Below are 27,413 nucleotides of genomic sequence, written 5' to 3' on the forward strand. Positions count from 1 at the left end.
TTGGAAAATTTTCATTTGTAGACTGAATTATTTGTAAACCTTTCGTTGGTCGGATAATGCGAAAGCTTGAATTTTCAAACATATTTTTCTAAACAGGCACTTATTCCACGTTATGGAGGCAAGAGCACGTTTTTGTAAAGAGGTCCTAATGAAAGGTCCTATGAAATCGTCATTTAAGGGAAACTAGATAAACGCTTGCAATAACACAACAAACGACTAACTTGTTTAACCGTTATTCTACCTCCGGCATAACATGAGTTGGTTGTTGGCGAGGGCACTGAAAAAGGTCAGAATAATGAAGAACGTTGAGTATTACCATAGGCGAGCTATATTTGCTTCTTTGCTTTGTATAAATTGGCATTAGGACACACGGTCAATCGGGTTGTTGAATGACCAAAAGCCTCGGATAATCGGTGCAGCTTGGGTTAGAATTTCGGGTTAGGTTTGGATCCCGTTTACAAATCTGAATTTCAGGAAATTGTGTTGCGAGACGGTAGAAAAAAATACACTAGCCAGGGTCCAAATTCAGACTAGGCTCCCAAACCACGGCAAATTGTTCCGGATCGTATGGACATAACTGTTCGAGGCACTCAGATGCAAGGGGTAGAATGTAATACACTGCCGTCACATTCACTTTTCATCCTTCGTTGTCGTCGAAGGAGCCGAGACCACCACTGCCCCAACAAGCGTTCAGCTCTTATTCGTAGAAAAGGAGACCCAAAGACACTCCAGGGTTATTCGTAGATATCATGATACATTTGTTAATAATGCCGCGTAACTCTCTTATTGCGTTATCACTTGTAGCACTGAAGACACACCTCTCTCACAAGGCTAGCCAAGAACGGGCGGGGTCACTCCACAGCTTCGGTGGCTTGACCCCGTGGATGGTTCGCATACTCAGTGCGGGTGGGAGGAGTGAGGGGGAGGGGTTGGGTTAGAGGAGGTTGCATTTCCGCCGGGGTTTAGGCTTGGGAGCTGGACACAGCACCGCTCGAATTGCTTCGTCGAATACCGTTTTGAGACCCTTTTGCGTCAAGGCAGAGCATTCTAAATATTTCACAGCTCCAACGTCCTTGGCCATAGCCAAGCCCTGGAGAGATAGAAAAGCGCATAATGAAATCATCGGTTTGACTCATGGTTTTAAGGGATTGGCACTCACCTGGGGATATGTAATGGGTGACAAGCGCTTCTCCTTGAGTTTGTCGATGGTGTCCTTCTCGTCTCGAAGATCTAACTTCGTACCGACCAGGATGATGGGGACACTGGGGCAATGGTGACGTACTTCGGGATACCATTTGGCCCTCACATTTTCGAATGAGGCGGGATTGACCAGAGAAAAGCATATCAGGAAGACATCCTACAAATTAAAAACACCCACGTTCAAACGCATGCCACTATCACGGACGAAAACGACCACTCACTGTTTGTGGGTAAGACAAAGGTCGTAGTCGATCGTAATCTTCTTGTCCGGCCGTATCCCATAATCCCAAATTAATGGGCTTCCCATCAACCATCACATTGGCCGAGTAGTTGTCGAACACTGTAGGGATATACTCCCCAGGGAAGGCGTTTGTTGTGTAACTGATCAAGAGACAGGTTTTTCCTGAGAGGAGCACACAAAATGTTTTTTAGTCACTTTTGATACAAAACAAATTCACAGATAAGAAGGATTACTTACCCACGGCACCATCGCCCACCACCACACATTTGATAGCCTGCATTGTGCCCGCTAAACCTTTCAATCTCGTCCAGGAATAGGTGTGAACGAAATTATTAGCGTCTTTTGTGTCCCACCTCTTGGCTTCCTTTACTCAGTCTTATCTCGGACGAAGGCAACAGGTCCTATGAAGTCACACAACGTCTTATCTCTGAATGTGTAAAAGATGCTCGTGGTGTGGAACAAGGCAAAGTCGTTTCCGCTCTGGCCAACACTCCTGAGAATTTCTTGTACTTGAGACTTGTGTGATAGACAAAGACCAATCACGCGGTACCAACAACTGACAGATCCGCAGTGAGTTTCTCACCTTCACCTCTCAAGGATTTCGGAGATTTCAGAGGCCTCCTATCAAGTCTGCACTTCCCGTTGATCGATATTCAGAGTGAACAACCGCTCTTCAATTCGGGGCGTCTGAAAGGGAAATGTTTAAAATAAGACTATTCTTACGTATGAAAGCCAACATGAGGCTTTAAATAGATGGGAGTGACATGAGAGGACCTTTATCAATCATGCTAATCAAGTCTTGACCCTGGTCAACAGAACTGCTTGACTAATCATTTGGGCAAACTCGGCTATACTTATTGTTCCTTACACACGGCCCAGTACCTCCCACGCAAAGCCCCTAGATCGAAAGAGAACCTTTGCTCCCAAACCTCGAAGGATGCTTGACATTCCCTCTGGTCAAAGTGTCCTTTTCGGCCTTCACCCATAATTACTGGGCATCTGGCTATCCTGACCCACTTCTGGCCTCCACCCTGACCCCGAGGACCCGGGGGAGTCAGGCAGTCACTTGTTTCTAGCCTATATCTCTCAAGAGCTTTCCTCTGGCCAACGTGGACGACCAGGGCGTGTCGTCGTCGTCGTGCTCATGGTGGCCCAATGACTCGCACACCTGTGACGCTCACCCCAATGAGTCGACGGCCATTTCCCGTTGTGCGGCTATTGACCAAAATCTGACTAATGGGATGCGGTTTTCCAGCTCACCTCAAGCTGGCCCGTGATCAGGCCGTGGTGCTGGGGATCCGTGGTACACTCACTCTTTCAATGTCTCTCCGTGCCCCACTCACTCACTCGCTCTTCCCTCCCACACGCGATGAAGGCCAATCCCTTATTTAGTTCTCGGGTTCTCGGGATGCCAAACCAAGTCGACGAGTCAGATCCAAGAAGAAAAAAGCACTTCAACAGCCCAGCAAACCCAGCAAACCCACCAAAGCGAGCCCACCGAGCACTGCCCGTCTAGCAGGCAAGAATTGAGGAGGGCCAGCTTCCAGATAAGACTGCCTGGCCTCGGCCATGCCTTTCCGGCGGACAGGCCACACCATGGCGGAGATCGAGAGCAGCCGCCACATGGGGCGACAAGCTGACTCTATCCAGATCAAGGGGGGTCAGGTTGTTGAGTGGGTGAGGGAGTAGCGCCGACCGAAGAAAAAAAACTCGTCCTGGAGGTCGCGGGCGAGTGATCGCAGGGCCGAAGATGGCCTCCGAGGGTGCGGAGGAATGGCTAGGCCAGAAGGTTATGGAGCAAGGTGAAGGAGGAGGAAAGAAGATTGAGGAGGGAGGTTGGGTGGACAAGTGGAAATCAAGCGTGGGGTGGGACCGGTGGGACTGAGCAGGGGACGAGTGAGACCCATGCCGGCGTGAACTTGGGCCAAGGGATTTCGAGTTTTGAAGGTTTCAGCAGTTCGCCACCGAGGTCAAGAGTGGGGGGGCGTGAAAGTTGAAGAGAGAGAAGCCGAGGCCCATGAGGACAAAATCAGGATGCGAGGCGGGCTTATTGAGATGAGATATTTGAAGGAGAACGGATTTGTCGAACGATTGGGCCTGACCATTAGATTATTGACGTGTCAATAATGCCAAGTTTCCGTTGATCGGGCTAAAGATGGGGATTTTTTGACGAATCGGATCGGATTATACACGACCCAACATCACTCAATTTATTAAGAGATTCGAGTCGGATTTTACCACTCTTTGGGTGAATGATCAAGAGGGTTGCACTAACCGGTTTCATTCCAACGCCTTGGTTCACCTTTTTTGCACATCTAAACCGTCAAACGTCTGTGATTTTTGCTCGACGTGAAATCAACATATTTTGTCGGAGCTAACGGGTTTTTGTTTTGGAGGTTACTGGCCCAATTTTCATAACAATGAAAGTAATAAAAAACCAAAATACAAGTCATCAGATTAGACCAAAAACTTTTCTCAGGTTTTGAAGTAAACATTTGTAAAAATAGGGAACTATCAAAAACTGCCTTTTCAAGCTATAAAGTATGTTTTGTGTTCGTTAAGGAGTAAACACTTTTATTAAGATACACTGTTGACTGAACACTTACCTTAACTGTAATTCAATCCCTTAGCAAAGAGTAATTAAGCCTCAAAAATTCTAGTAAACTCCATAAGATTGTAATGACTAGACTTTTTTTTTCGAAAAATACGAAACCGAAGTAACGAAACGAAAAAGGGCACCCAGAAAAATACTCATTAGAATTCTCTGTGTTCTGTTGCGGAGAAGGCTAAGTTATCAAACGAAGGCTCCTCAAGAGCTTTCAGAGAGCTAAAACAAGTGTCGTTCATAAATGTTAAATTGGCTCTCTTCGTGCGTGGATTCAAGCCAACCTTTGGCCAAATTGAATCCCTTCAATATTCGAATTGGCGAAGCCGCACTTGATCGTATACCCTAGGTCCTTTTTGTAGAACTTTGGTTCCAATTACACACACACTGGCTCGCTGACTGGCTTCTAAGTGACTTTGTAATAAGACAGGTTCTTATAGCCCGAGATTGGGTTGGAGCATAGCAGTCAGCCATTTGATGTTGTTCGTTGTCGATATTGAGGAAATTGGACGTGATTCCAAATACACCGAAAGTGACCAGCTGTTTGTGACAAACTGCCTTCATCTAGAGACGACGTCAATTCTATGTGAGATTGAAGAGGTTGTTCAAGGATTCCCTTTATGCCCATTAATTCTTGGTCTCCAATAATGCGAGTGAGTCTCTGCTACAACCACACGTTGGTCTCAGACCGTTACAAAACCTAGTGCCGTAGTTCTACCCAGTTCCAGTTGACTTAGATATGAAGGGCCATTTCATGTTTGGCGAAAATTTTCTTGTTGACAATTGCGCTACTTGCCACCATCAAAAGCACTGGGCAATAGTCATAAGGCGTTTTTCAACGGTATTTGGAGAAAAAGGCAGATCTGGCACTCCCTAAACCTTAGTACCAACGAACATTTGGAAGGCAATTTGAGGAAATAAAAGCCAGTGCTTTCCATCACCGAAATAAAATCATAAAGAAATCATGATTTTTAGCAAGCACCACATTTTTCTCTTAATCTTAGATAAGTTATGGAACAGAAGTCTCCATGAGAAAGGTCAGGGAGGAGAATCAAACCAACGACCTCTCACTTGAAAGAAAACTTCTCTAATCACTGCGCCACATCTCCTCCCTTTTAAGGATGTCTTCCAAAGGTGAGATTCAACTAACATCCTCTGGGGGAACTGTGCCGCCTCGAATACATCAGACATCAGATCACTCAGCTATTATATATCATCAACTAGAAAGCATATATATTCGGAGTTCTTTCCAGGCATACTAAGCTTGGGCATTGAAATATCCTTCCAGAAAACAAATTATATTTTGCTTGTAAAGGGCTCGTCTTGGAAAGCAAAACTGTATACACATTAATGTATACATTTCTGTCTTTCTTCATCTTAGCATTTTCCTAATGTTAAACCCCAACCTTTAGCGGGACATTTACTCATTATGGACCTCAAGGAATGTTTGAGCCCGTTGAAGAGGCAGGATATATGTAGATAGAACAATTTTTCGGTTCTTAGGTGCTGGCAGATTTTCGATAAACAGAAAAATAGTGTTTTTTTCTTCAAATTTTCGAAAAATAATTTCTTGAAGAAAGAAGTCTAGTGATGAAGTCATCTCTTTTCCCCGTTTCCATGTCTCGTCATTTTAAAGGAGTTTAATCAAACAAAAAGAACCAGGGCAAGTGGAGCAAAGTGGAAGCTCAAAAATGAAAACTGGATCTAGTTCCAACGCGTTTGATTGGCTCTAGCCGCTCTAGCCTCATATATTTTCTGTGGAACTCCTCGCCAAAATAAAGATAACAAACTTATCAATTAATGGCCTGAGTTAACTATGGACATTAGAGGCATTCGCTTCTGTTTGAATAACTTTCTAGTTTTATGTTATCACAAAATATGATTAATTTGGCCAGTCATTTGCCACAGTTGCTGAATGCTAATCATAAAAAAGGAAATGTGGCCCACTGTATGACTGTGCAATTCGGACGAGGGACTGTTTAAGGACTCTATAAGGGGAGCAATGTAGCAACTGGGCTTCATTGAAGCATGTGCAATTAGTTCATTGTTTCCCAAACTTATTGAACTAATTTTGATCTTTTGGCAATTACTTACTATGTAGAGGTTTGGGATTTTTTCTCTCACAAAAATGCACAATCCAGTCGAGGTTTCTTTATGATTTAGGGTTAGACTCCGACATTCTATCTGACAAAATATGTTGCTTTCACGTCGGGCAGAAATTGTAAAAGTTTGACGGCTCGGCTGTGCGACAGCGCTGATCCGAGGCATTCACAAGAAAACCGGTTAGTGCAACCCTCTCGAATCGAGTTTCTGCTCGACAGACGAACAAAATTTTCTGTCCGAGTCTAATTATAATCATTCTTGCACTTGGGGAACTACATCCTAGAGCATTCAGGGCAGTGAATTGGAGTCACTGCACTCAATGCGATAAGTGCGAGCGAAACTGTACACTTTTCACCTTAATCCCTAATGGCCAGTGCTGCCAGATAACCATAGGCTAAACCCGCCCGATGTCCAATCACCGCAGGGTAGGGACCCTTGTTACATACAGATACTGTAAGACCTAAAGAAAGGTTAAGGAAGGTTAGGTTAGGTTAAATCCCAAGATTGATGAAATATGTAAGTTTTTTTCAATACTGAAACAAGTGAAAATTGTGTTTGCTTGACCATACCTTGAATTCATTAAAAAAATGCAGTGCCAGTTTTGTCCGAAATTGTATTTGTCCGAAATTGTCCCAAATCTAATGCATTTATCGAGAAGGCAACCGTCAGGACAATAGATTGTGATAGATTGTGAAATTGATATTACCAATTATCAAACCTGTTGCGAAACAGCAATGTATGTATTCCATCTGCACTAAACACAGCTATGTTATTTCTAGAGAAATGAATTGATGCCCACACAAGTGACGCATGATTCACATTACACGTGTACCAATATGTGCCCAAAAGTGTGCTGTCCTTAAATAAATGGTTGAATTATATTTTGTAGCATTTGATACTTATCCATGAGCGAGGCATATGGAGAGCGGGTGCAAATGCATTCGATCAATGTTTTGCTGATTAAAATGTCTCCCTTTCTTCAAAAATCACCTTAATTCTGAACTTTAAAGGTATGAATATTTCAGAATTAGCGAGAATTTTCAAAAAAGAAAAACACTCGACAAACAAAGATGTTATTCCGTGGTTTGTTGAAGCTTAATAACTTCGATACACCTTTGAGATTTATAGCATTTTGTGATCCTCAAGAGGGTCCCACTGGCAACAGATTTTCTATAACCCTAGAACCCAGAATGGCCCAAATCATACAGGAAGCGACTCCTTGGGAGTGCTTTGAGAGCTAGCCAGGTGGACTAGTTTTCAAAGCGAATGAATGTCAGCTGACCGGCTGCTAGGGTATAGTTTCTGATTGTAGAGGCGCTGCTGTCCATCAGCTTGAGTTGCACTCTCCACTGGTTACCGATTCAGCTGCAGTAAAATACCACAACAAACTCGATTTTTACNTGTCAGCTGACCGGCTGCTAGGGTATAGTTTCTGATTGTAGAGGCGCTGCTTTCCATCAGCTTGAGTTGCACTCTCCACTGGTTACCGATTCAGCTGCAGTAAAATACGACAACAAACTCGGTTTTTACTCTGCTATGTTACTTCTTCTATGCCCAAATCGCCATGTGTGAAACTATTTGCGTTAACAATCATGTACCTTACATATCTATCCAATAAGTGCTTCTCGCGATTAAGAAATATCAAAAAAGTAAAAATATTATAAGCGGTTGTATATGTCAAATAAGGTAGTGCTAACAAAGTGTGCTCCTAATTTTTATAATAATTTTTTTTTTCAAGAAATTAATGTTTATGTTATTTTTTGGATGTAATTTTTTATAAGGGCTATAATTCCATAAAGCAATAACATAAAAGTTGTTCCTTGTGGTTTTCTGAGCTAGAAAAATGTCAAGATGTGTTTGCGTCTGTCTGTCAAAACTTTAAAGGGCGTTTTATCCACCATGCTTGCTTGGCCCAGGGGGTTTCAGTACTCGATCCATCCATCCAAAGATGAACATAAACTAACGAATCTTAGTCTGGTCTATTTCAATTGGCGAAAATGCGGTAAAAAGCTTAAAAGTGTCGCAAATTACTCAAACTAAGTATTTTGTCCTCATTGTCAAATTAGGCATGACTTGGTCCCTGTTGATGTTCCCCGTGTATCAAATGAATATCCAGTGTTTCAGGAGCGTAAGCAATAAAATCTGACGAAGTTGAATTCTTTAGTCCGGAGGCGTCAAATAGAGTGATCTGGTTAACTTTGTGGAACTCCACGAGTGTTTTTTTGGGATTCTTCTCTTTCAATCAGATATGTGTTGTATATTGCTTCTCAATAGGTTCGGTGCGAACATATTGAGTTCAACAATATGCAAAAAGGCAATAATGATTGAAACCTCAAAAGTAACCGATCCAGAGTACCATCCTCTCCATTAAATGATGTTTGTGATGCAAACGATCCCGGAAGAAAGAACTACAACAAAAACCCTAGGAAACGGTTCAACATGAGTATGAAAAACAATCCAAAGAGTAATGGACGTCATAAAGAGTTAGTCCATAAAAATCTTCAACTGAAAAAAAGCGTCCCTTCATCTTCTACTTATGGTTGTAATTTCATTGCAAGTAGGCATTGGTCACACAATGTTTCCTTGATAACAATCGCAAAACGTTTATTCAATATGTTGCCTGGGTTACCTAACATTGTAAATACACCACTTTCAAAGTAACATAAGTAGAGCGTGTGTAGTGACAGACAAGCTGCTCTTCTTTTTTAAACATCAGTTTTTCATCACTTCTCTAGAATAAGGATTCAGCGGCCTTACGTCACAAAATGGAAGCAAAATGTAAATACCATTAAACAGTGTCAACTTTTGACCAAGACCAACCGGCAACTGCCCATAGAAATAAACCAATCCTGGAACCTGTTGCATTCTCTTCAAGTCGTAAATTAAACTTGAAATGTTTCAGCTATGTACAGTACGCATCAAATTTGTGATTAAGGCTGTACAAGTTTTTAATTTGCTATTCCTTTTTTTTGAGTTTTATATCATGCTGGGCAGATTTACCCAGGCCTCTGGTTCACTACCTTGATTATCTGATTGATTCAAATTTCGATGAGCTCTGTTTTTATTGCGAGCAAACTGTAATGGACAAGTATTTTGACAGAAGTTTAATAGCCCTTAAACAAATGGCGATACACACGGACAAGTAGATGAATTCATGAAACGCAATCTAGAACATCTGACACGTCATTGAGTAATCGTATCACTGTTTGCAAACATGGAACATATTTTAAAAGCAGCAGTTACTCTTAATTGTATACATTAACCTCCAATTGATCTTATCAAAGGCAGGTCCTTGACAAAATAAGTATCTTTAATGCCAAACAAGTCGTTAGTTAAGTCAATGATAACCAGAGAGCGGATTTGAAATTGATTTGCACGTTTAGTAGGGATCACAGATGGTTTCAAATGAGTAATTCGTTTTCTGACAAACTCGAGAATATATATTCCGTGATGGATTGGTCTTTCCGCCGACTAGCTTTTATTCAAAAGAGCATTTGATAATGCAGGTCCTCCAAAACTGGCAATCTCAAATTCAAGGTGCCTGGAAGGGATGAGCAAAGGCTAAGAGTACACTAGCATCCTTCATTGATTGAGTGACCAAAGCCAAGTTCTGGGATTGGCAGGCCCATGACAGTGGTTTTTACCTCAAAAGGAAATAAAACAAATTAAATGCTCCAATGAGTTCAGCAGGTTTGCAAAAGGTCGAGCAAGTCCAAAGATGTTTCACTAGGAACATCACAGGAATGAGAGAGCTCTCTTATTGGGAAAGGTTAGAACGGTTGGGATTGTACAGTACTCAGAGAAGGTACGAAAGGTATCTGATATTGTAAGTTTTCAAAAGTATCCATGAGCTTTGTCCCAACCCAGGGTTTAGGGTCAATTCTAGTGACCGTAGAGGCTTAATGTGCGTTTTGAGAGCACCTTCAAGTCTTCGAGAATCCAGGCTAGTTCGAACAATGAAGTCCACATCTCTTCTTTCTCGGGCTCCTTCATTGTTTAATTTGCTTCCCTCTGATATTCGTAGGGAATACGTAGACCTTGTTGATTCGGTTGCATCTTTCAAGTCAGACTTGGACAAATTTTTAGATAGCATTCCAGATCAACCCTACATTCAAGGACTAGCTCGGTCTGCCAACTCAAATTCGTTGGTAGACCAAATATCATATAAAAATTGAAAGGTAATAAATAGACGAATTATAATCTTTCATTTTAATAGTACTGGGGATTACATTCCCTGTAGCGGTTAGAAAAGCCCGTGAAAAACCAAACAAAAAAAAAATGCATGTTATGCCTTCATCCCCGGTATCATCAGGCATTGGCTGTAATAGCCTGATTCATTATCTGGTTTGTATGGATATCAGTCACCTTTTCATGCTCCTCTGGCTAGTTGATGTCAATCCTCCTCTTTGCTTTCATGAGAGGCAAGCTGTTTTGGGTAGGTGTTGAGAAATAGGTAGTTATTTAATAGTGGGGTTTTTTTGGCGAGTAGTTGAACAAAGTGAGGCCTAAGGAAATCTCGAACACTCAAAACACCTTGAATGCGTTTGCCATTTCATGCTTTCAAATTTGAAGAGAAGAGCAAGTGCTTGCTTGAGCTGCTCTTCATACTAGAGGGCATCAAGTGGTGAATGTGTTTTAGGTGTTGACCATATGGACTTTGTGAAATCCAAACTTGAATAAACTACATAAAAAGAGAGATCTGGCTATTGAATACGCAGTTTTCTGTTATGAGAACCGAATTCAAGATATGATTTTCACTTGAAACTGCTCAAAGCCAAACCTGAGTGTGGAAATGTTCATTCTCTTCATAAGAGGATAGGAACTGACTGTCCAGCCACTCATGAAAACAGGGCCATGAAATAAAGTTTCTAATCATGTTTTCCGTGTAAGAGAGTGAATATTGTACCTCTGAAAACCGGTCTTCATAAAAGAGAATGTTTTCTTCTCCAGTGTTATATTTTTCCAAGCTGTATTTGGGACGAATGGACAAAAATGCTTTCTTTCAGTGTCTTTTACTTTTCCAGGCGTTGAAATAATAAAACACTCCTTTAGCATGTTTCTTTATCCGTTGAAGTAAAGCTCTAAATGTCGAATGTCACAAAATTACTTCATTGGGAGAATTAATTAATTTTGAGACGAAGATGAATTATTTTCTTGGACTTGTGCTATAATTGTAATCTCAACTTCAATTACGTAATTGCAATCACATTTTCATGCAATTGTAATCAATTACACTTGAACTGAGATTAATTGCAATGGCAATTCATTACATTACATTAATCGCATAAGGAAACTTTTAGACGCTAACCACACCTAGAGATAGAAAACCTATCTGATACTGCCTATTGGAACAATGTAAGGACGATGTGATGGCTAGCATCGCTGGCAGGGCGAGTTTCATCCCTCCAACACTAGCACCCTAAATAAAAATTCATATGGACCAATGTGATTGTGATATTTCAATTATAGATTAGAATTATATTTGTCCAGTTTTGACACGTTTTCACGCATCGACTTTCAAATTATTATATTTAAATAATAATATTAAATAAATAAATATTTAAATAATGCCCAAAATCAAGCTGCAGATCTATATCATTTACTTAATTTTCTGTATTTCACAAGGCTGATGTAAGGTTATACTTTTTTCCCAACAAATCCTGAGGCAATGGATCCATGAACTGACCCTTTTACTCCTCTAACATGACGCGTTGGAATCACTTAAAAATAACACAATATCAGAGCAGAATACGTCACATGGGCAAATCAAACAAGAAATCTAGCTCACGATTGAAGTTGGAACAATTCTCTATGAAGCTTTGGTTTGTTCTTGCCAACCCTGGAACTATTGTCATGGAACACAAGATACCACGAGCTCTTGTGCGTTTCCAAGATTACAAAATGAAATGTGAATTAGTTCATTGAAAGCCCATGGGCCAACTTATCGTCGATGTTGCAAAACATTTATGCCGTTTTTACACTTGATTGGCCAGAGAGACAAGGGTGTATAACATTTTATGTATTTTCTGGCATTTGCGGACAGAGAGCTATTAATATCCCTTATAGTATAAAATCATCTTAATATTCTACGAGCTAATTAATTTCCCATACGGCCAAATAGAAAGCATATTTTTGAGTTAATGGTGGGTTTGCTATCTTGGCGTAATTTTTGATATACTGGAACTTTTTCGGTTGAGTTCTCAGCGATGATTGGAATCCATCTGAGAATCCGGGAGAACAAATCAAACTAAAGCAATCAGGTTGCCATGATTATAAACTTCTCTTAAAATATTTAAAACAAAATGGTTTAGTTTTTAATGAGATGACCAATAAAAGAGCTGACAACAATGATGTTGAGGGTGATCCATGTTATTGGCTTTTCAGGCTAGCTTTGTTGGACATCGTAAGCACTATAAGTGCTGATTTATGTAACGATGATTGATCTCTTCACACGTACAAGAGACAAAATCACATATTGCTCAGATATTAATCCATAGAAATCCTCAATATGAGAAACCCCATTTGTAGACAATCTTCAAGCCAGAATTATTCGAAATCTTCATTCACCTATGAAGGGGTACTGATAGGCTAAAATCCAAGCGCAGCTTCCATGAGTCAGAAAGAAATACATCTGTCCACGTGTATTGAGAAACGCACGATAACACTCTCATATTCATGACGCCACGGTTTATAATGTAGGTCAAGTCCTAATATACCTACTAATTAAGCAGAAATAAACACTTCAAACTAACTTTACGGTGTCATGAATTTAAATATGTCCAAAGGCACTTGGAAGTGCGCAAGACAATTGATATTGTTGTGGGAAGGAATTCCCCTTGAGCGTTGATTGATTCGAGAGCTATGACGTCAAGAGGCGACAAGCATGGCTATGAGTTCGCAAGAAAATCTTTTTAACGCAGCATTGCTTGCGCCTCCTCGATCAATGAACCCCCCTGAGCGATGAGCATCCTTGTAGAACACGGACCTAATTCATCAACACTTTGCCTCGACATTGATGACGTGAGATCTGAAGGCACCCTTCTCATGCCTCCATAAGAGTACAATAGATATTAGCACAAACACCTCCACCGCCACCGGCAATGGGTTCTTTCTATGAATGAATGCTCGAACCCGGGTTTGTAGCGCGCTGTTACCGTACAGTAGAAAGATTGCACGAGAAGGATGTCGTCATCTTCGATCGAAGGATGGTGTTGAACTCAGAGGTGTTGTGGGCTTGCCAGGATTGAGTCATACAGACCATGTGATCATGCAATTCGGTCCCACAAAAGCCCAAAATTCGCCGGAAAGCATGCAGTGGAACCGAGAGAGTGCTCAAGGTGCTCACGCTTTTGATAAATAGGTTTCCTTTGGACTGAGGATCATCATTGCCAAGAAACTCCTCGAGAGCAACAGATCTCATTGCTAACTCTGCAATTAAGTAGTATTACCACCGACCACAACCAACACTTACTCTAATCATTATGAAGCCCGCTACAACCAATGGTTCCTCCGACAAGTTGGACTACAGTGAACTTCAAGATCCTTACTTCTACGTAGTGCTATCCTCTTTGTAATGCCACTCTAATATGATTCTCAAGCAATCACCGCATCAGCCTAACCATGGAGGATTATTCCCCAGCTTCGTGGGAAGAAGCTGGGGAATACCCCACTTCGTGGCAAGCCTATCGTTGAAATGCTTCCAGATACCAAAGAAATCTCCTTTGTGCCATTGATTTATTACCATATTGCCCAGTTCATGCAGACGCGCTCTCCTGTGAACTTAGTGCTATGAGCCTATGACCAAGTCCAAGAAAGAACTACGATCTCTGTGGATTACCCGGGTTGCCACTTGCCATTGAACGTGAGCTCCTCCTCCGTCTCCATACATTCACCACCATCCACGCACCCATCCGTTTCTGTCTTCCTGAGGCTGAACCCGTCAGACGGCATTTATAACAACCAGGGCCAAACCTGGCTTACCTTAGTCTCGGTTGATAGCTACTTGAGATAAATGAGCGTCATTGGATCAGTCAAGAAACAAGTTATAGAAAGTCTACTCGGTGTTAAAAGAGCTGTGATACGTATCTTGTGAATAAAAAGCATAATAATAATAATATCAATAATTATCAAGGAATCATGAGATATTTGTTCAGTGTCTGGTCTTGTCTTTTATGTCTCTTCGCCCTTGGAAATAACGTTTTTACCTCCTCCGAAGGACTACTAGTGAGAAACAAGAGACAAATTCAGTTTGGTGGGGATTCTGTCGATGTAAATGAAGGTAATGGGGGATTAGCTGATCTACTAGGCGTCAAAACGATCTCAACCCGTATCACTCCAGAAACCAGGGCTGAAGGCAATTCTTGTACCACTCCTAGATTTGGGAGAAGAGCTGGTCAGCCTGGCACTTGCTCCTTCATCTCGGATCCTTCATGTTCCCAAATTGTGCGACAAATCCAACGTCGGGGAGTGACCCGCCGTATCCTCAATTACCTGAGGGCAGCCATTGCTAGTCCATGTGGATTCGATCAAACGGACTACACACTTTGTTGCCCTGGAAGGCAGACGGAGCCCACCACCGCACCACCAACAACGACAACGACGACGACGACGACGACTACTTCCAGACCTGGTCAGTTCCGATCTTGTGGATCATCGCCTTTCAGAGTTCGGATTGTCGGAGGCTCGGAGGCCACTCCTGGATCTTGGCCGTGGGCTGTTATCCTGGGTCAACCTTCGGGTACAAGTTTTCGCGTGTTTTGTGGTGGAACCCTGATTGACTCCACGCATGTTCTGACGGCGGCTCATTGTTTCCCTCGGAGTCAAATCACTCATGTCCGGTTGGGCGAGCATGATATCACGACCTCATCCGATGGAGCTAGTCCGGTGGACATTCGAATCAGGTCGACGAAGGTCCATGAGCAATGGAACTCAAACTCTTTGAAAAATGACATAGCTATTGTGACCTTGTCGCAACCTGTATCCTTTACCAGCAGGATTCTTCCAGCTTGTTTGCCAAACAGATTGCAGGGTACGGATCTATCCGTCCTGCCGCAGCCCTTCATCATTGGATGGGGATCAAATGGAACTTCGTCCGGTACCGCCACGGCCTTAAGACAGGTGTGACATGCCATTGAGCTCAAATCAAGAATTCTTTCATTTTCCTGAAAAATAACCCCTTTTGACTTGTTTCTAGGCTCCAATTAACGTGGTGAGTCAACCCGACTGTGATAGGGCCTACGGAAATATTCAGCGAGTCACCATTGGCAACGACCAGGTCTGTGCTGGCAATGGACAAATTGACACTTGCACTGGTGATAGCGGAGGGCCTATCCAATCCGAAATTGACGGTCGATGGACGATACTGGGCATTACTTCCTTTGGAGTGGGTTGTGCCCGAGAGGAGTTTCCGGGAGTGTACACACGTGTGGACAACTTCTTGAGTTGGATCAGCACGAATACCTAATGAAAACGTACTGGACATTCCTTTTCTATGTAAATACAGTACAATCGTGAGAGGATCAATTTAATGAATGACAAAGAGATCAAATCAGAATTAGTCGTGGAATGGTCGCTTCTTCCGATTGAAGATGTACTACAAAACAGGGAAGGAGAATTGGTTTTGGAACTGGAATACTTTGGCAGAGTTTAAGTAATAACAAAATCAACATATCACATCACTTGAATGACTAACGAATGAATGATAGCTATAAGAGATCTCTGGAGACAGAGATAAAGAGATGTAGGTGTTTTTCATTGGTTGGGTTCGTAATGCAGACGCCTCCTTATTCAAATTTCTACAATCTAGAGCTCTGAAGTAAAATATGAAGGTGATACAAAACAGATTGGAAAAAAACTTTATCAGAGATCTCAGGAGAGTTGCAACATCTCTTCTTTTAGGGCCAGAGAAGATTCCTCATTTGATTTAATAAAGGACTCTAAATATGGTGGGCAAATGGGGAGTGGAATATTAAAGTGCTCGGTCATCACTTTGATCATATCTTCAGAGTTGACAAAGGTATTTTTGCACAAGGCAACGGCCCGAACAAAACCATCATGCTTGGATATGAATCGTTGTTCAAAATACAGCGCTCTCTCGTCAAACCAAATGAGTTTGGTTTTGAGATGAAATCGCATCAAGAAGTCGATCGACCGGCGGTAGCGGATCAGGGCAGCGTGTTGGACCACCGTCAGGTTCCTATGTTCTCCTATGTACTTGGCCAAACCAGACCGAAAGTAAAAATCATACCTGAAAGACGAGAGTCTAGTCAATTCAAAGAGAATGCGTGCCTTCAATGGTCTCAATGATGCTTGCCATTCACGGTAAAAACGTTCTTTGGCATTTCCGGACACCCCACAAGGCATAGGATGCACATTGAATAGACCAGGATCAAGTCCAGGTACATGTGAATAAAAATACGTCGATGATGTCATCATATGCCCCTTCTTACCTCCCGAAATCCATCTCTCGCATGTATCTAGAGTTATTCATGTGCAAGTAAATGTCAATGTCATTGGGCCCACAAAACGAGAGGATACTACCCTCATCAGCCGGTGTCATGGGGCTTTGAAACAAGGAACTAATGCGGAATGAGGCCACCCGGAGAAAGTAGAACACATCAAAGGAGGCCAACAACACACAAGATCCAGCCAAGATGCCGGCACTTTGAGCCAGCCAATTGGAGGGGAACACACTCGACATGATCCTCTTCTATCCCACTTTTCTTCACATGGATGCTATCGAAAGTGGGTGGAAAAGGACGTCAGGGATTTCATTGATCTCTACTATGGTACACTCTATCCAATGCAACGAATGAAAGAAGGAGGAAACTAATCTCTCAGACACTCTGGTACACGCTTGCTCAGCTGACGGAACACGTGGAATGCTCTCACGAAACATTGACACATTCTGCGCGAAGCTTCATGAACTACAGGCAAGGGGTCAGGAGAAAATGACCGTGTGAACCATGATTCATGACACTTTTATAGTAATGCATGCATCAGACGAAATATACTCCCAATAGGTGGTTATGGTTGAAAGGCCGACGCTTCTTGATAACAGAATGCCACTGATTTGCTCTATTGATGTGTTGGGTCAGAGCTAAGGATGGGAAAACGCCCGATAAAATTTTACATGACTTGGGGTTAGTTTGTTAGTTTTGAGAGAAAGAGGAATGAATTGCCGGTCCCAAAGGAGCTGAAGTAAAATTCCCTTTCTCTTTGAATTCCCTTTGTTTAGAAGGCTGATCTATTAAAACATTTTTCTTAATTTAAACTTAAATAGCTGCGTTGGCTTTGGAAAAACGCATCTGCGTAACAGAATCTAATCAATTTGGAATAACATAAGTAAAAGTATGGAATTCTCAAAATAAACTCAAATAAGTTAAAAGAAAGAAATTGTTTTCTCAGGCCTGTTGAATCCATGGTTATTACAATCGCACTTGCATTCTTAAGAATTGAATTGATTGCTGCTTTATGACTCCTTACAAGTTCGTTGCCTCTCTCCAATGGCCATCGGAAGTTAGTCATCAAAAGGTCATGGCAACACCCATCTTATTTTAATGCATGACAGGCCGATTTTGATCTGCTGATAATCTTGAGCAGGTGCCAAAAATGACCTCAAAATAAGGCGAAACTGTCATTCAACGACTGACTTTCTATCCCCGTACGTGTTGCAGGGTGAGTTCATTGATAAAACGAGTGTCCTGCTACATTATTGACATTGAATTGAGCCCCAATGTTGGTATTTCCGAAAGGTTATCATCAAGCCAATGTCCAACCTCCCAAGCTGACCCCCGAAGAAGAGGCCCAGCGTCAGGCCCTCCTACAGTCCGTCCGTGAGCATGACAAAAAAGCTTTACAACCAACCGAAACCGATGACAGAAGCGCCCCGTTGAGAGGAGGTAAGGAACCGACTACCATTGGCAGGCTGGCTGGCTGCATGCATGAAAGTTACTGAGCGTCAGGGTTCCACATTGTTCTTCCGCCAGGACGAAATGAGGTTCGCAGTGTACCGAAAGCCAACCGAGGAGGTAGAAAAGGCCCCCCGGGAGCCCTTGGTGATCTATTCTCGGGTGGAATTATGCCAAATCCAGGGGCTTTGCGAGGGGGGCGAGGTGGTGGTGGCGGGCGCGGAGCCCGCGGGAAATGAGTCTTGAGGTTGGGATCAATCGGTTTTGGATGGGAGCCGATGTCTTGATCTTGACAACCGGTGGGTTGCCAATGGATTTATTATTGCAATGTGAAATTCCCAGGGTGATGGATGATATAATCATAGCAATCATGAGTGTGTTAACGGAAAATACTAAAATAACGAGAGTGAGAACGAGGAACCGAGGGATTATGATGGTTATGATCATAATAATTATTTGATTATCATTCTAGCATTAATGATAGTTAACAACGGTTTAGATATACATGTGACTGAAAAAAACCAGAATACATTCGCAAGGATTAATAGCATTTGGGGGACGAGTAAAACCAAGTGATTGTAGAGTTCATGATGAGCTTGGTTTTCCATTGTTTAACCATTCGTTTTCGATGAAGGAGCGATTGTCTTGGTTGTGTAATTGAGGATTGTCGCGTTTTTTCGAGGAGCAAGAGGAATCACAACCACTGGTTCGGAGTCAAACACGATCGAAAAAGGGTTGCTCAACGGAAAGGAAACAAGAAGGATTGCTTGCATCGGGAACGAATGAGCTGACAAGAATATTCTGCGGGAATATCGAATGGAGGGCGGCATGTTTGGCCATTTCCAATGTGCCCAAGTTTGGTCAAAGGAACTTTAGTAGAGGGCTGATTTTTGTAAGCTAGGGGAAGAATTGAGACGCTAAATAGGGTGAGCAAACAATCGATTCAGAATTGATTCCGAATTGACCCAGGTCATTCATTCATTGTACGCAGGGGGACGAGGGATTCAGCTGAAGTGTACGGTGTTTCTACGTAGTTCTTGATCTGTACGTTCTTAAACGATTGACTTTCAATGAGGCTTCGATCAAAGATGAATGACATTCAGGCTGCAGACCATCTTTCGAGACCGGTTCAGAAACCAAACGTGCCCAAGATTAAGATCGTGTGTTAAAGTTGATACGAATCCTTTTGGGGTCAAAAGCTCATGTATGTATGATGCAAGAGTGGTCGATGACTATGCTTTAGATTGTGTTTGGTGGTAGATGAAGATTTAGAGTTCTAAATCGGTTCCAAAGACTCGGTTCCAAAGACGCGGAAGCCTGAAATGACTTTCAACAATTCTTGCGGACGGGCTTAATTGACAATTTTCCACGGGTGATGTACGTTTTCGAGCATTCGTTTTCTGGGTTTTGTCTTTGGAGCAACAGTGGTGCAGAGCTGGTAAGGATTGTTAGTGAGTAAATGGGATCAATTGAAATTTGAGCCGGTATAAGGAGCATTTCAAAGGAGGGGAGGGTTCAAGTGAAACTCCATGCAAACGAGTAGTTCATATGTAGCTCGGCTGTTTTTTGCCAAAGAGTGTAATCAATAGTGTGTAATGGTGATGAGGGTAATCAATCATCGTAATGATTATGAGAGAACGAAATAATTTTCAAGATCATAAACATAACAATATGTACTTGGTTATTCAACCCTGTTCTTGAGGATATTCTGGTTATCCGCGATGGTTGTGATCATGAATGGTGATGATTTCGTCGCAAGGACTCATTATTACTATGAGTGTTGTTTTAGGTATTGGTAAGTGGTGAGATGATTGGAGTAGGCAGGCTTTTGCAGATAGAAATGGATGATTACTTTATGAACCGGTCACCGTCCGTTTCAGGATGGATGATGATGATGTTGATGCTGTTTTTGTTTTTTATTGTTGTGGTAGGTGAAGTAGTAGTAGCAGTAGTAGTAGTAGTAAGTAGTAACAGCAGTTGTTAGTTAATGAAGATGACTGCAAATGGTCATTCTGTGTTTCGAGTGGGTGTGTGAATGAGTCCAAATGAAGCAAGAGAGGAGAACTCTGTAAAGATGTGCGTGCGGGATCTGAGTCCTGTTTTTGGTTGTAAAAATTGAGTTGGAACACGCTCTGCCTTCAAAACTCAGTCGTGTAGCCATTGAGCAACTCATCAAGAGAGGTCCAGGAGTATCAGAAGATTGGGAAACAGGAGAGAGCGAGAGATAGAATAATACCGTATGTAGTTGTTGTCTCGAAGTGAGCAGGCAATGAACGTACCAGAGGGCCAAGAGGGAGGGATGAACTGCAAAATATGCCTGGAGGAGTTTTTATGACCCACCCAACCTTACTGCATTGGGACCGATTGGGACATTGCCGAGGTTCTCGGTGTGGCATGAATGAATGAATAGATGGCGGCTGCATACCGACACAGGGTGCCGGGGATTGTGGTCTCTTTCTGTGCCAGTTCTTCCATTTCTAAAGATGTTGGAGCCACCAATGTCATGGAATCACGCGATCCCGTCGTCAATGAACTAGTTGTTGGCCTCTGAAGTTTTCGAACGAGGCACTTGGATGCCAGTGAAATTGCGAAGAAAAAATGGGTTTCCACTTTCAAAAAGATTTGTAGCTGAGTGAGTACGAAGGAAAGTCATCAAAGGAATGGCTTCAGAAGTTCAGATAGCTTGCCTGGGCTCAACGTGGAAGCGCTGGAGATTATACTGTTTTTTTTTAACGCCTGGTTGAGTGTTGTGGATCTCTTCAGAGTGCCTTCTCCCTCACCGAATGCTGTGCCGGTCTCCCATACTATTGTTTCGAATACTGTTCTCCCTCAGAATGGAACTTCGACTCCCCACATGGTCTCTCAGGCTATTGGCCTGTCTAATGGTGAGACCATCTGGCGGAGATAGAGGTGGGGACTTGAAAGGCCCCGGTTCTTTCTGTAACAGGTCAACCAGGCCTTCCACCTCCGCCAATCGGGCCTCTTCTTCCTCTTTCTTGGCTAATTCCAAGGCTTCCTTCCTCTTGATGGCTTTTTCGCGTTTGATCTGCTCGTTGTAGAACTCGGCGAAATTGTTCACAATGATGGGAATGGGAAGGGCCATGACCAAGACACCGCTGATGGCACAACAAGTTCCCACTGCCTTCCCGAAACCCGTGACCGGAGCCATGTCACCGTATCCCACTGTGGTCATGGTAATGATGGCCCACCAAAAGGAGGCTGGAATCGAAGAGAAATCCGTGTCCGGTTCCTCTTTTTCTGCGAAGTAGCACAAGCTGGAAAAAATGAGCACTCCCATGGCCAAGAAGAGCATGAGCAAGCCCAGCTCCTTGTAACTGTTCTTCAACGTGAAGGCAATGGACTGGAGACCGGTGGAGTGACGAGCTAGCTTGAAGATTCTCATGATACGCATAATTCGAAACACCTGAATGATTCTGCGAACATCGTCGAATGAGGCACCGCCCTCTTCTTCCACCTCTATACTTGCTAACGTTGTGGTGGTTGTGGTGGTTTGCACATCTCCTGGAGTTATGTGCTCGGGTTCCATGAGGAACAGGGAGACATAGTATGGAAGGATGGCCAACACGTCAATGACATTCATGGCACCTTTGACAAACTCCCACTTTTGGGGTGAGCCTAAAAAACCAACGTGGAACAGGGGATCATTATCAAGTTATTCTTGGAGCTACCACCATGTACCAGCCAATGCGGTAAATCGGTATCAATTCGAGAGCGGTCTTACCGGCAAACCTGAGCAAATATTCAATTGTGAACCACGAGATACAAACTGCCTCGATGAGAGCGAGTTTGGGATTGTCGATGGCCTCTCCTTCAGGACTGCGATGTTGGATAGACGGCATGGTATTAAGAGTCATACCGACAGTGGATACCACCACAAACGCAATTGATATCACAGAGATCACCTACAGTAAGTAAAAACGTGTTATTGATTATCTGGTAACTCGGATGTCTGGGAAGAGATTGGGGTTTGGCTGCTTTACAAGAGCCAAGGTCAAAGGTAGGAGGCACGCACTCTACCTTGGCAGCCGTTGACGTGTGGGGTTTCTCAATGAGATCCCATAAGCATTTTTGGTATTTGGCAAATTTCCCATCTCCAAAGTCCTCTTCAACTTCCTTCGAAATATTGGCAGCTTCCTTCTTCATCTCGTCGACTATGTGCTCTTTTCGAGTGTTGAACTTGTTTTGACAACATGTCTCTAGGTACACCTCATCGATGCCCCAGAAATCAAGATCGTCAGTGAAGGCCATGACACACATTTCATCCACAACGTGAAGTTTGCCTGTTCGGTAAAAGTTCAGAATGGAATTGAAGGACCTAGGATGGCGGTCAAAGAAGTACTCGTTATCAACCAAGGAGTAGGCATCACAAAGGTCTAATATCTTATCGTGAGTGGGGGCTTGAAGGGCCAGGCGTCCCAAGCGAGACCTTGGGATGCCTTCCAACATTTTCCACATCACCTCATGGCGTACACCTCCCACATTCAGAGTCACACGGCGGTTCATCTGCCTGGATTTGGCAATGATGAACTGATCTGGAGGAGTCGAGTCTGACATGAGATCACGGAGAAGTGGGGTCCCTGAGCGTGGTGAGCCCTCAGGATCCTCATATGGATTCCCGGAGCCTTTGAATATTTTCCCTTGTGCTGCTGTGCAAGCCAGCCCAAGTCCCATGCGATTCACTTGTTCCAATTCACCTATGCGATTGAGGGCACTTTCGACACTTCCCCGTAATGAGCTAACCTCACTGGCGAATGGAGTGAGCATGGCTAAGAGCTTGAAGATCTCCTCGGATTGCTTATCGTTGGGCAATTTTTGGAAATCCTCAAAGCTAAGGATAGGCGAGCTGGGAGCTGAGGCTTGGTGATGATTGTCTGGTGGAGGCCCACCATTTCCTCTCCCCGTGGCCATGGCCAATGGAGAGGTGACCGCCGCTGCAGCCGAGTTCCTAACAGGTTCAAACAATTCAGCCTCGTGGAGTGTATTATTTTCCGATCTCGGAGTGGATTTAGCCTCACAGCTCAATAGACTTTCAATGGACGCCAATGGAGGGCCTCCTTTCTTCAAACGATCGCCAATGGAACTCATCGTTCTTGGTTGGCCCGTAAGGATGAGGAAGATGTAGCGATGCTACTTTTGCTTCCTGGAGCTCAAGCACAGTTTCAGCGACCACTGGGCCAGCAGACCAGAGCACTGGAACCACCAAAGCCGCGCGAGCAGTAGTGACGCCAAGATGCTGCTTTGGGACGTCCTGGATCGATGGGAGAAGAAGATGGGAAAAGAAAAGAAGATGCTTTGGCTTGGGCCCACACCACATTTGACAGAATGATGAATGGTAAGACTGCTACAAGAACTCGGTCACATTGGCACTTGGAAGAAGACGAAGAGGGCCTCTCCTGTAATGACGACTTCCGGATAAAATTTGTCAGTATATGCCCGTCTTGTTCCACTGGAAATATCTCCTTCCTTTTCTTCGTCTCCACCGTCTCCACCGTCTCCCTCTTCTTCGCCTTCGCCTCCTCTCCTGTCCCCACTGTGGCACCGCCGTTGTGAGTTCCCTGGCTAATGGGTCAAGGGGGCAGGCGTCTGATCAATGTTTAGTATCTGCATAATCTGGCTCTTGTTCGATCAAGCTAGCGTTGGAAACGCCTTGTGAGGTATTGCCTTTCGTCCTTTGACTGACTAGATTTGTTGTATACTTTCAGTGGTTCCAAATTTCTTCATTTAGGACCAATCCATTAGAGAGCTAGTCAGTAGCTCAGCTTGGCCTCCTTCCCCCACTATCATGGGCTCTCACTATCACACCATCACGTTCTCGGCTCTGTGCCACCGGACAACAGAGCCCTCTTCACCATTTCTCTCTCTCTCTCTCCCTCTCTCTCTCTCTCTTTCTCTCCCTCTCCTTGTCGTTGTTCTTCCTCAGCTTGTTCCACCTCTCCATGAATTCTTGTCGACTCCGTCTTGGCTGTTGGTGCCTCTCGTCTTTTCGGCTTCTCTTTCTCCATGTTCCACACTAACACAAGCACCACCATCAACCACCGACGTGTACTTCCAAGCCCCGAGCTACTCCAAGACTGCGACAGACTAGCACCACTACTTCCACGTAGAACTACTAGTTCCACTACTACAACTACTACTACGACTACGACTACTGCTCGTGCAATAGTGTTGTACCACTAGACGGGAAGTTGAAACAGCCTTGGTCTGCTCCACAGATCCAGAGACCACGTTCTCGCCCGGGCCTTGAAGAAGAGGCCAATACCCGAAGAGGCCAAGTCGCGAAGCTGAGGGGCGACGACCACGAGGAAACCGGGCTAGAAGCCAATTGGGGAGAAAGAGGAACATGAACAAGGCGAAAGAGAGAGGGACAGAGGGACAGAGGGACAGAGGGACGGAGGAACGGAGGAACGGACGGAGCCTTGGGCCTCGGACTCTCTCACAAGACGCCCGATGCAAACAACCAGGGCCGAAAAAATATACTACAAGTAACACAATAGGAGCCGGCAGTTTCTGACAGTCTTCCAAACTGTTCGAGACAAGAAATACGGAGTCAGTCGACTCCACAATGGCATGGCTCAAACTTGTCTTTCCAAGCCGATTCCTTCTCCCACTTCCTTCCCTTGTTCTCCAGGAGAGGACGAACAAGTAGCATTTTGCGAGGAATACAAGTAAAAGACGACGACGTGTTGTTCCCAAGTAGAACCCATGTTTTTGCCCAGCAAGACCTGCAAGGAAGGACCCATGCGAGGGAGGGCTCGAGAGGACAAATACCTCTCTCGAAAATGGGCTGGTGGTTCCTTCTTTCATGTTAGCCACTATGAGCAGCGAACAACAGTTGAGGAGCCTGCAAGTCAAAGCAACATCAAGTACTATGTAGTCGAAGAACTACTACTAGTACCGTACTAGTACTGCACTCCGCTTCTAAGCCCGGCCTCTGATATTAGGTACTGACTCTTGTACTGTATGAGTATACTAGTATATACAGTACATACATACCCCACTGGTGTGCGTACTCGTACGTACAATTGCCTTCTGTTGCCATTTCGTTCGTCTTCTCCTAGGTACTACACAAGAACCATCCGGTGGAGAGGACACTCATCCATTTAGATAGGCCCTGAGCAGGAAAGCCTCGGTTGGGTATTGTTTTGTGCATGTAACCACTACATACGTACACACAGCAAGACTGAGTGGTAGAAAGTGTCCAGAATCGGAGAATGTGTTCCTAGTTAGTAGACAGAGAGCTTGAGCAGAATGAACCTACAAATGAAGCGATAAAGGATCCTTTATGAAGCGCTGAACGGCCAGCTAGCTCACCACGATTAATAAGGTTAAGTAACGAGTTCGGAACAATTATGGAGTTGAAGCGGGCGAGAGGATGGAAATGACAACAGTAACGCGACCACTTTCTAGGCCTTATTGAAGAGTAGCACGAGCCCTCGGCTACTCGAGTTATTCATCGTAGGGTCCATTTTTGGACTTGAATGAGCAGGGTTTTGGCTTGAAAAACCAGCAGTGTCTTACGCTACATATATTTTAACTAGTTTTTGAGAGGAACAAGAGCGAAAACTTTCTTTGCTGCCATCTCTGCATAGCTGTTTTAGGGCTTGAGGTTGCGGCCTCGGTCTGTCCTCAAGACGAAAGTGCTCTTGTCGTATTGTAAACAAGAGGCTTGTTTCCGCCTGCGATAAGTGAAGCTGTTTCCAACAAATATTTAAACCGACGTGTATTCCGTGTACTAAAGAGTTACTACGTGGACAATCTCTTTCCAGATGTGTGGCATGACTAATCGTAATAGAGTTGTCCATGCATGAATTTAGAACCATTTTGACAATTTAAAAAAGACTTTTACTCATTGCCATATTTGTGTACGGGATCGATAGTAGTTTCATGATTATGTGCAATTGCTAAACATGGGTACAACCTTGAACAAGTACCGTATTGTGTTATGAGCGTATGTACGTACAATAAGTGATGGCTGGCGTTTACAAACGATGAAAAATGCTAATGGTAACGTGTGACTTGACGGTCATCATTCTAAAATACTTTTGCCTGTAAAATGCCCTTCTTGTACAGTGAAACCGTTATATTCAACTCGACTTTGGTACTGGCAATGATAAATCAATCCTTCGGTTTCTCGGGGTGCCCAAAGTTGGTTCAAATCACATTTCTTTCATCGAGAAACAAATCAAAAAGAGGAAACTCTCGGTCAACGTTGTTGGATTTTTTGGCTGATGTTTCACCAATTCAAGTAAGCTTTTGCATAATGCTCTTTTACATTCAAATCCCTAATCCAATTTGAAAAACTTGAAACGAATCTTTAGTCTCAAAATCACTAGATTAATTACTCACTTTTAATTCACAAGTGCCCTTCCGTTCTTTTATCATTTGGTCAATTTTTGCAATTCCGGATAAAATTGAATCAGAAATATCTCTTCTTTTACGCCTGAACTGACTTGGATTCATCAACACCAACTATCATTATTTCACCCTGCGCCTCCCTCAAAAACCATACTGCTCATAACATACGGTATGTGCATCGATCGGGGTGTTCTTAACCTTGACTGAAACTCGGTGAAGTCAATTGTTGTTTCAAGTTATTTATTGTTTGAGGTTTTAATGATGCCCATGCCAATATGCCTGCTCCCAAGAGGTTTATTCTAATCAAATTTCTGCTGTCGAGATTTCCAATAGATCTTTGCGACATTACTTTCATTTGCTGTGCTAACTTTTCCGCCATCAAAGAAAATGCAAACCGCAATGCTTCTCAACGTATTCAACAAAACCTATCAAACGGTAAGGTATCCGGTTCATTTTTAAGTGCAAGTCAGATCTGTTAGTGAAAAGAAATTTGTCAGGGATCCATAAAAATGCGACCGAAAAAATTAAAAACTGGCGACTCTTCGATATTGAGTGGATTCAACGGGTTTCAATGAGCTTCTTGAGCAAAATTTACAATTCAAGTTGGATACATTGAACTTTTTAATAAGCAAATTTTGGTTTCTTACAATTCATGGCATCTTCCTTCGTGAAATTGGCTCAATTTCAATAATCTATTTTTTGATAAACGGCTTGTCATGAAGTTACAAAACAGGTCGTATACACTAGACAATACAGTATCCACCCACATGGACATCCCCTAACTGCGAGACTTCAAAACTCTATTAGATCATGGACAGATTGCAATTGGCTAGAACTCTCGGATGATCAATAGGGTCCACAGTAGCAATGTTGAAGCAAAATCTGAATTATTTGTGCTCTATTGAAATTTTTCATCATTAACAACAACAACAATAACGATAATAATGACGAGGACGAGAAAAACAACAACATATTGCTG

The 27,413-nt window shown here is 43.3% G+C and overlaps 5 protein-coding genes across 9 annotated transcripts; 2 read left to right on the top strand and 3 right to left on the bottom strand.

Annotated features, from left to right (window-relative positions):
• Positions 1–310: 310 nt before the first annotated feature.
• On the bottom strand, positions 311–2,990 carry LOC131883029 (ras-related protein Rac1). 4 transcript variants are annotated; one of them, XM_059230362.1, is made up of 6 exons: positions 2,702–2,990; positions 2,025–2,128; positions 1,679–1,842; positions 1,422–1,603; positions 1,160–1,357; positions 311–1,090 (listed from the first exon to the last, which is right to left on the bottom strand). In XM_059230362.1, the coding sequence occupies exons 3-6, from the start codon at positions 1,719–1,721 to the stop codon at positions 935–937; spliced, it is 579 nt and encodes a 192-aa protein (XP_059086345.1). In that variant the 5' UTR covers positions 1,722–1,842; positions 2,025–2,128; positions 2,702–2,990; the 3' UTR covers positions 311–934. The 4 variants fall into 4 exon arrangements, with proteins under 4 accessions (XP_059086345.1, XP_059086343.1, XP_059086346.1 ...); XM_059230360.1 differs by having other exon boundaries at positions 1,679–1,934; XM_059230363.1 differs by lacking the exon at positions 2,702–2,990 and adding an exon at positions 2,623–2,641 and having other exon boundaries at positions 1,679–1,934.
• A 10,404-nt stretch (positions 2,991–13,394) lies between these two features.
• On the top strand, positions 13,395–15,676 carry LOC131883025 (chymotrypsin-like elastase family member 2A). Of its 2 annotated transcripts, XM_059230355.1 has the most exons (3): positions 13,395–14,427; positions 14,488–15,266; positions 15,343–15,676. In XM_059230355.1, the coding sequence occupies exons 1-3, from the start codon at positions 14,286–14,288 to the stop codon at positions 15,610–15,612; spliced, it is 1,191 nt and encodes a 396-aa protein (XP_059086338.1). In that variant the 5' UTR covers positions 13,395–14,285; the 3' UTR covers positions 15,613–15,676. The 2 variants fall into 2 exon arrangements, with proteins under 2 accessions (XP_059086338.1, XP_059086337.1); XM_059230354.1 differs by having other exon boundaries at positions 13,399–15,266.
• Positions 15,657–16,997, bottom strand: LOC131883027 (protein THEM6-like). The gene is made up of 2 exons (XM_059230358.1): positions 16,598–16,997; positions 15,657–16,395 (listed from the first exon to the last, which is right to left on the bottom strand). The coding sequence occupies exons 1-2, from the start codon at positions 16,846–16,848 to the stop codon at positions 16,017–16,019; spliced, it is 630 nt and encodes a 209-aa protein (XP_059086341.1). The 5' UTR covers positions 16,849–16,997; the 3' UTR covers positions 15,657–16,016.
• A 771-nt stretch (positions 16,998–17,768) lies between these two features.
• LOC131883032 (WAS/WASL-interacting protein family member 2-like) lies at positions 17,769–18,474 on the top strand. The gene is made up of 2 exons (XM_059230365.1): positions 17,769–18,049; positions 18,137–18,474. Exons 1-2 carry the CDS (start codon positions 17,884–17,886, stop codon positions 18,295–18,297), a joined length of 327 nt encoding a protein of 108 aa, XP_059086348.1. The 5' UTR covers positions 17,769–17,883; the 3' UTR covers positions 18,298–18,474.
• A 192-nt stretch (positions 18,475–18,666) lies between these two features.
• Positions 18,667–23,181, bottom strand: LOC131883021 (potassium voltage-gated channel protein Shab-like). Its single transcript, XM_059230350.1, has 3 exons — positions 22,097–23,181; positions 21,801–21,981; positions 18,667–21,694 (listed from the first exon to the last, which is right to left on the bottom strand). Exons 1-3 carry the CDS (start codon positions 23,162–23,164, stop codon positions 20,835–20,837), a joined length of 2,109 nt encoding a protein of 702 aa, XP_059086333.1. The 5' UTR covers positions 23,165–23,181; the 3' UTR covers positions 18,667–20,834.
• Between the last annotated feature and the right edge of the window lie 4,232 nt (positions 23,182–27,413).

Source organism: Tigriopus californicus, chromosome 7, assembly GCF_007210705.1.
Source record: "Tigriopus californicus strain San Diego chromosome 7, Tcal_SD_v2.1, whole genome shotgun sequence".
NCBI classification, from domain to species: Eukaryota; Metazoa; Arthropoda; class Copepoda; order Harpacticoida; family Harpacticidae; genus Tigriopus; species Tigriopus californicus.

Bases quoted from the DNA above. Each gene is read 5' to 3' on its own strand.
- LOC131883027 (XM_059230358.1), bottom strand. From the start codon at position 16,848: ATGTCGAGTGTGTTCCCCTCCAATTGGCTGGCTCAAAGTGCCGGCATC. The intron at 16,396-16,597 runs GTAAGAAGGGGC...CTCGTCTTTCAG, and splicing joins CGAGAGATGGATTTCGGGAG to GTATGATTTTTACTTTCGGT.
- LOC131883029 (XM_059230362.1), bottom strand. From the start codon at position 1,721: ATGCAGGCTATCAAATGTGTGGTGGTGGGCGATGGTGCCGTGG. The intron at 1,604-1,678 runs GTAAGTAATCCT...TGCTCCTCTCAG, and splicing joins GGTGGGCGATGGTGCCGTGG to GAAAAACCTGTCTCTTGATC. The intron at 1,358-1,421 runs GTGAGTGGTCGT...TTTAATTTGTAG, and splicing joins CTTTGTCTTACCCACAAACA to GATGTCTTCCTGATATGCTT.
- LOC131883025 (XM_059230354.1), top strand. From the start codon at position 14,286: ATGAGATATTTGTTCAGTGTCTGGTCTTGTCTTTTATGTCTCTTCGCC. The intron at 15,267-15,342 runs GTGTGACATGCC...ACTTGTTTCTAG, and splicing joins CCGCCACGGCCTTAAGACAG to GCTCCAATTAACGTGGTGAG.
- LOC131883021 (XM_059230350.1), bottom strand. From the start codon at position 23,164: ATGAGTTCCATTGGCGATCGTTTGAAGAAAGGAGGCCCTCCATTGGCG. The intron at 21,982-22,096 runs GTAGAGTGCGTG...TACTTACTGTAG, and splicing joins ACACGTCAACGGCTGCCAAG to GTGATCTCTGTGATATCAAT. The intron at 21,695-21,800 runs GTAAGACCGCTC...TTGGTTTTTTAG, and splicing joins ATATTTGCTCAGGTTTGCCG to GCTCACCCCAAAAGTGGGAG.
- LOC131883032 (XM_059230365.1), top strand. From the start codon at position 17,884: ATGTTGGTATTTCCGAAAGGTTATCATCAAGCCAATGTCCAACCTCCC. The intron at 18,050-18,136 runs GTAAGGAACCGA...TTCTTCCGCCAG, and splicing joins AAGCGCCCCGTTGAGAGGAG to GACGAAATGAGGTTCGCAGT.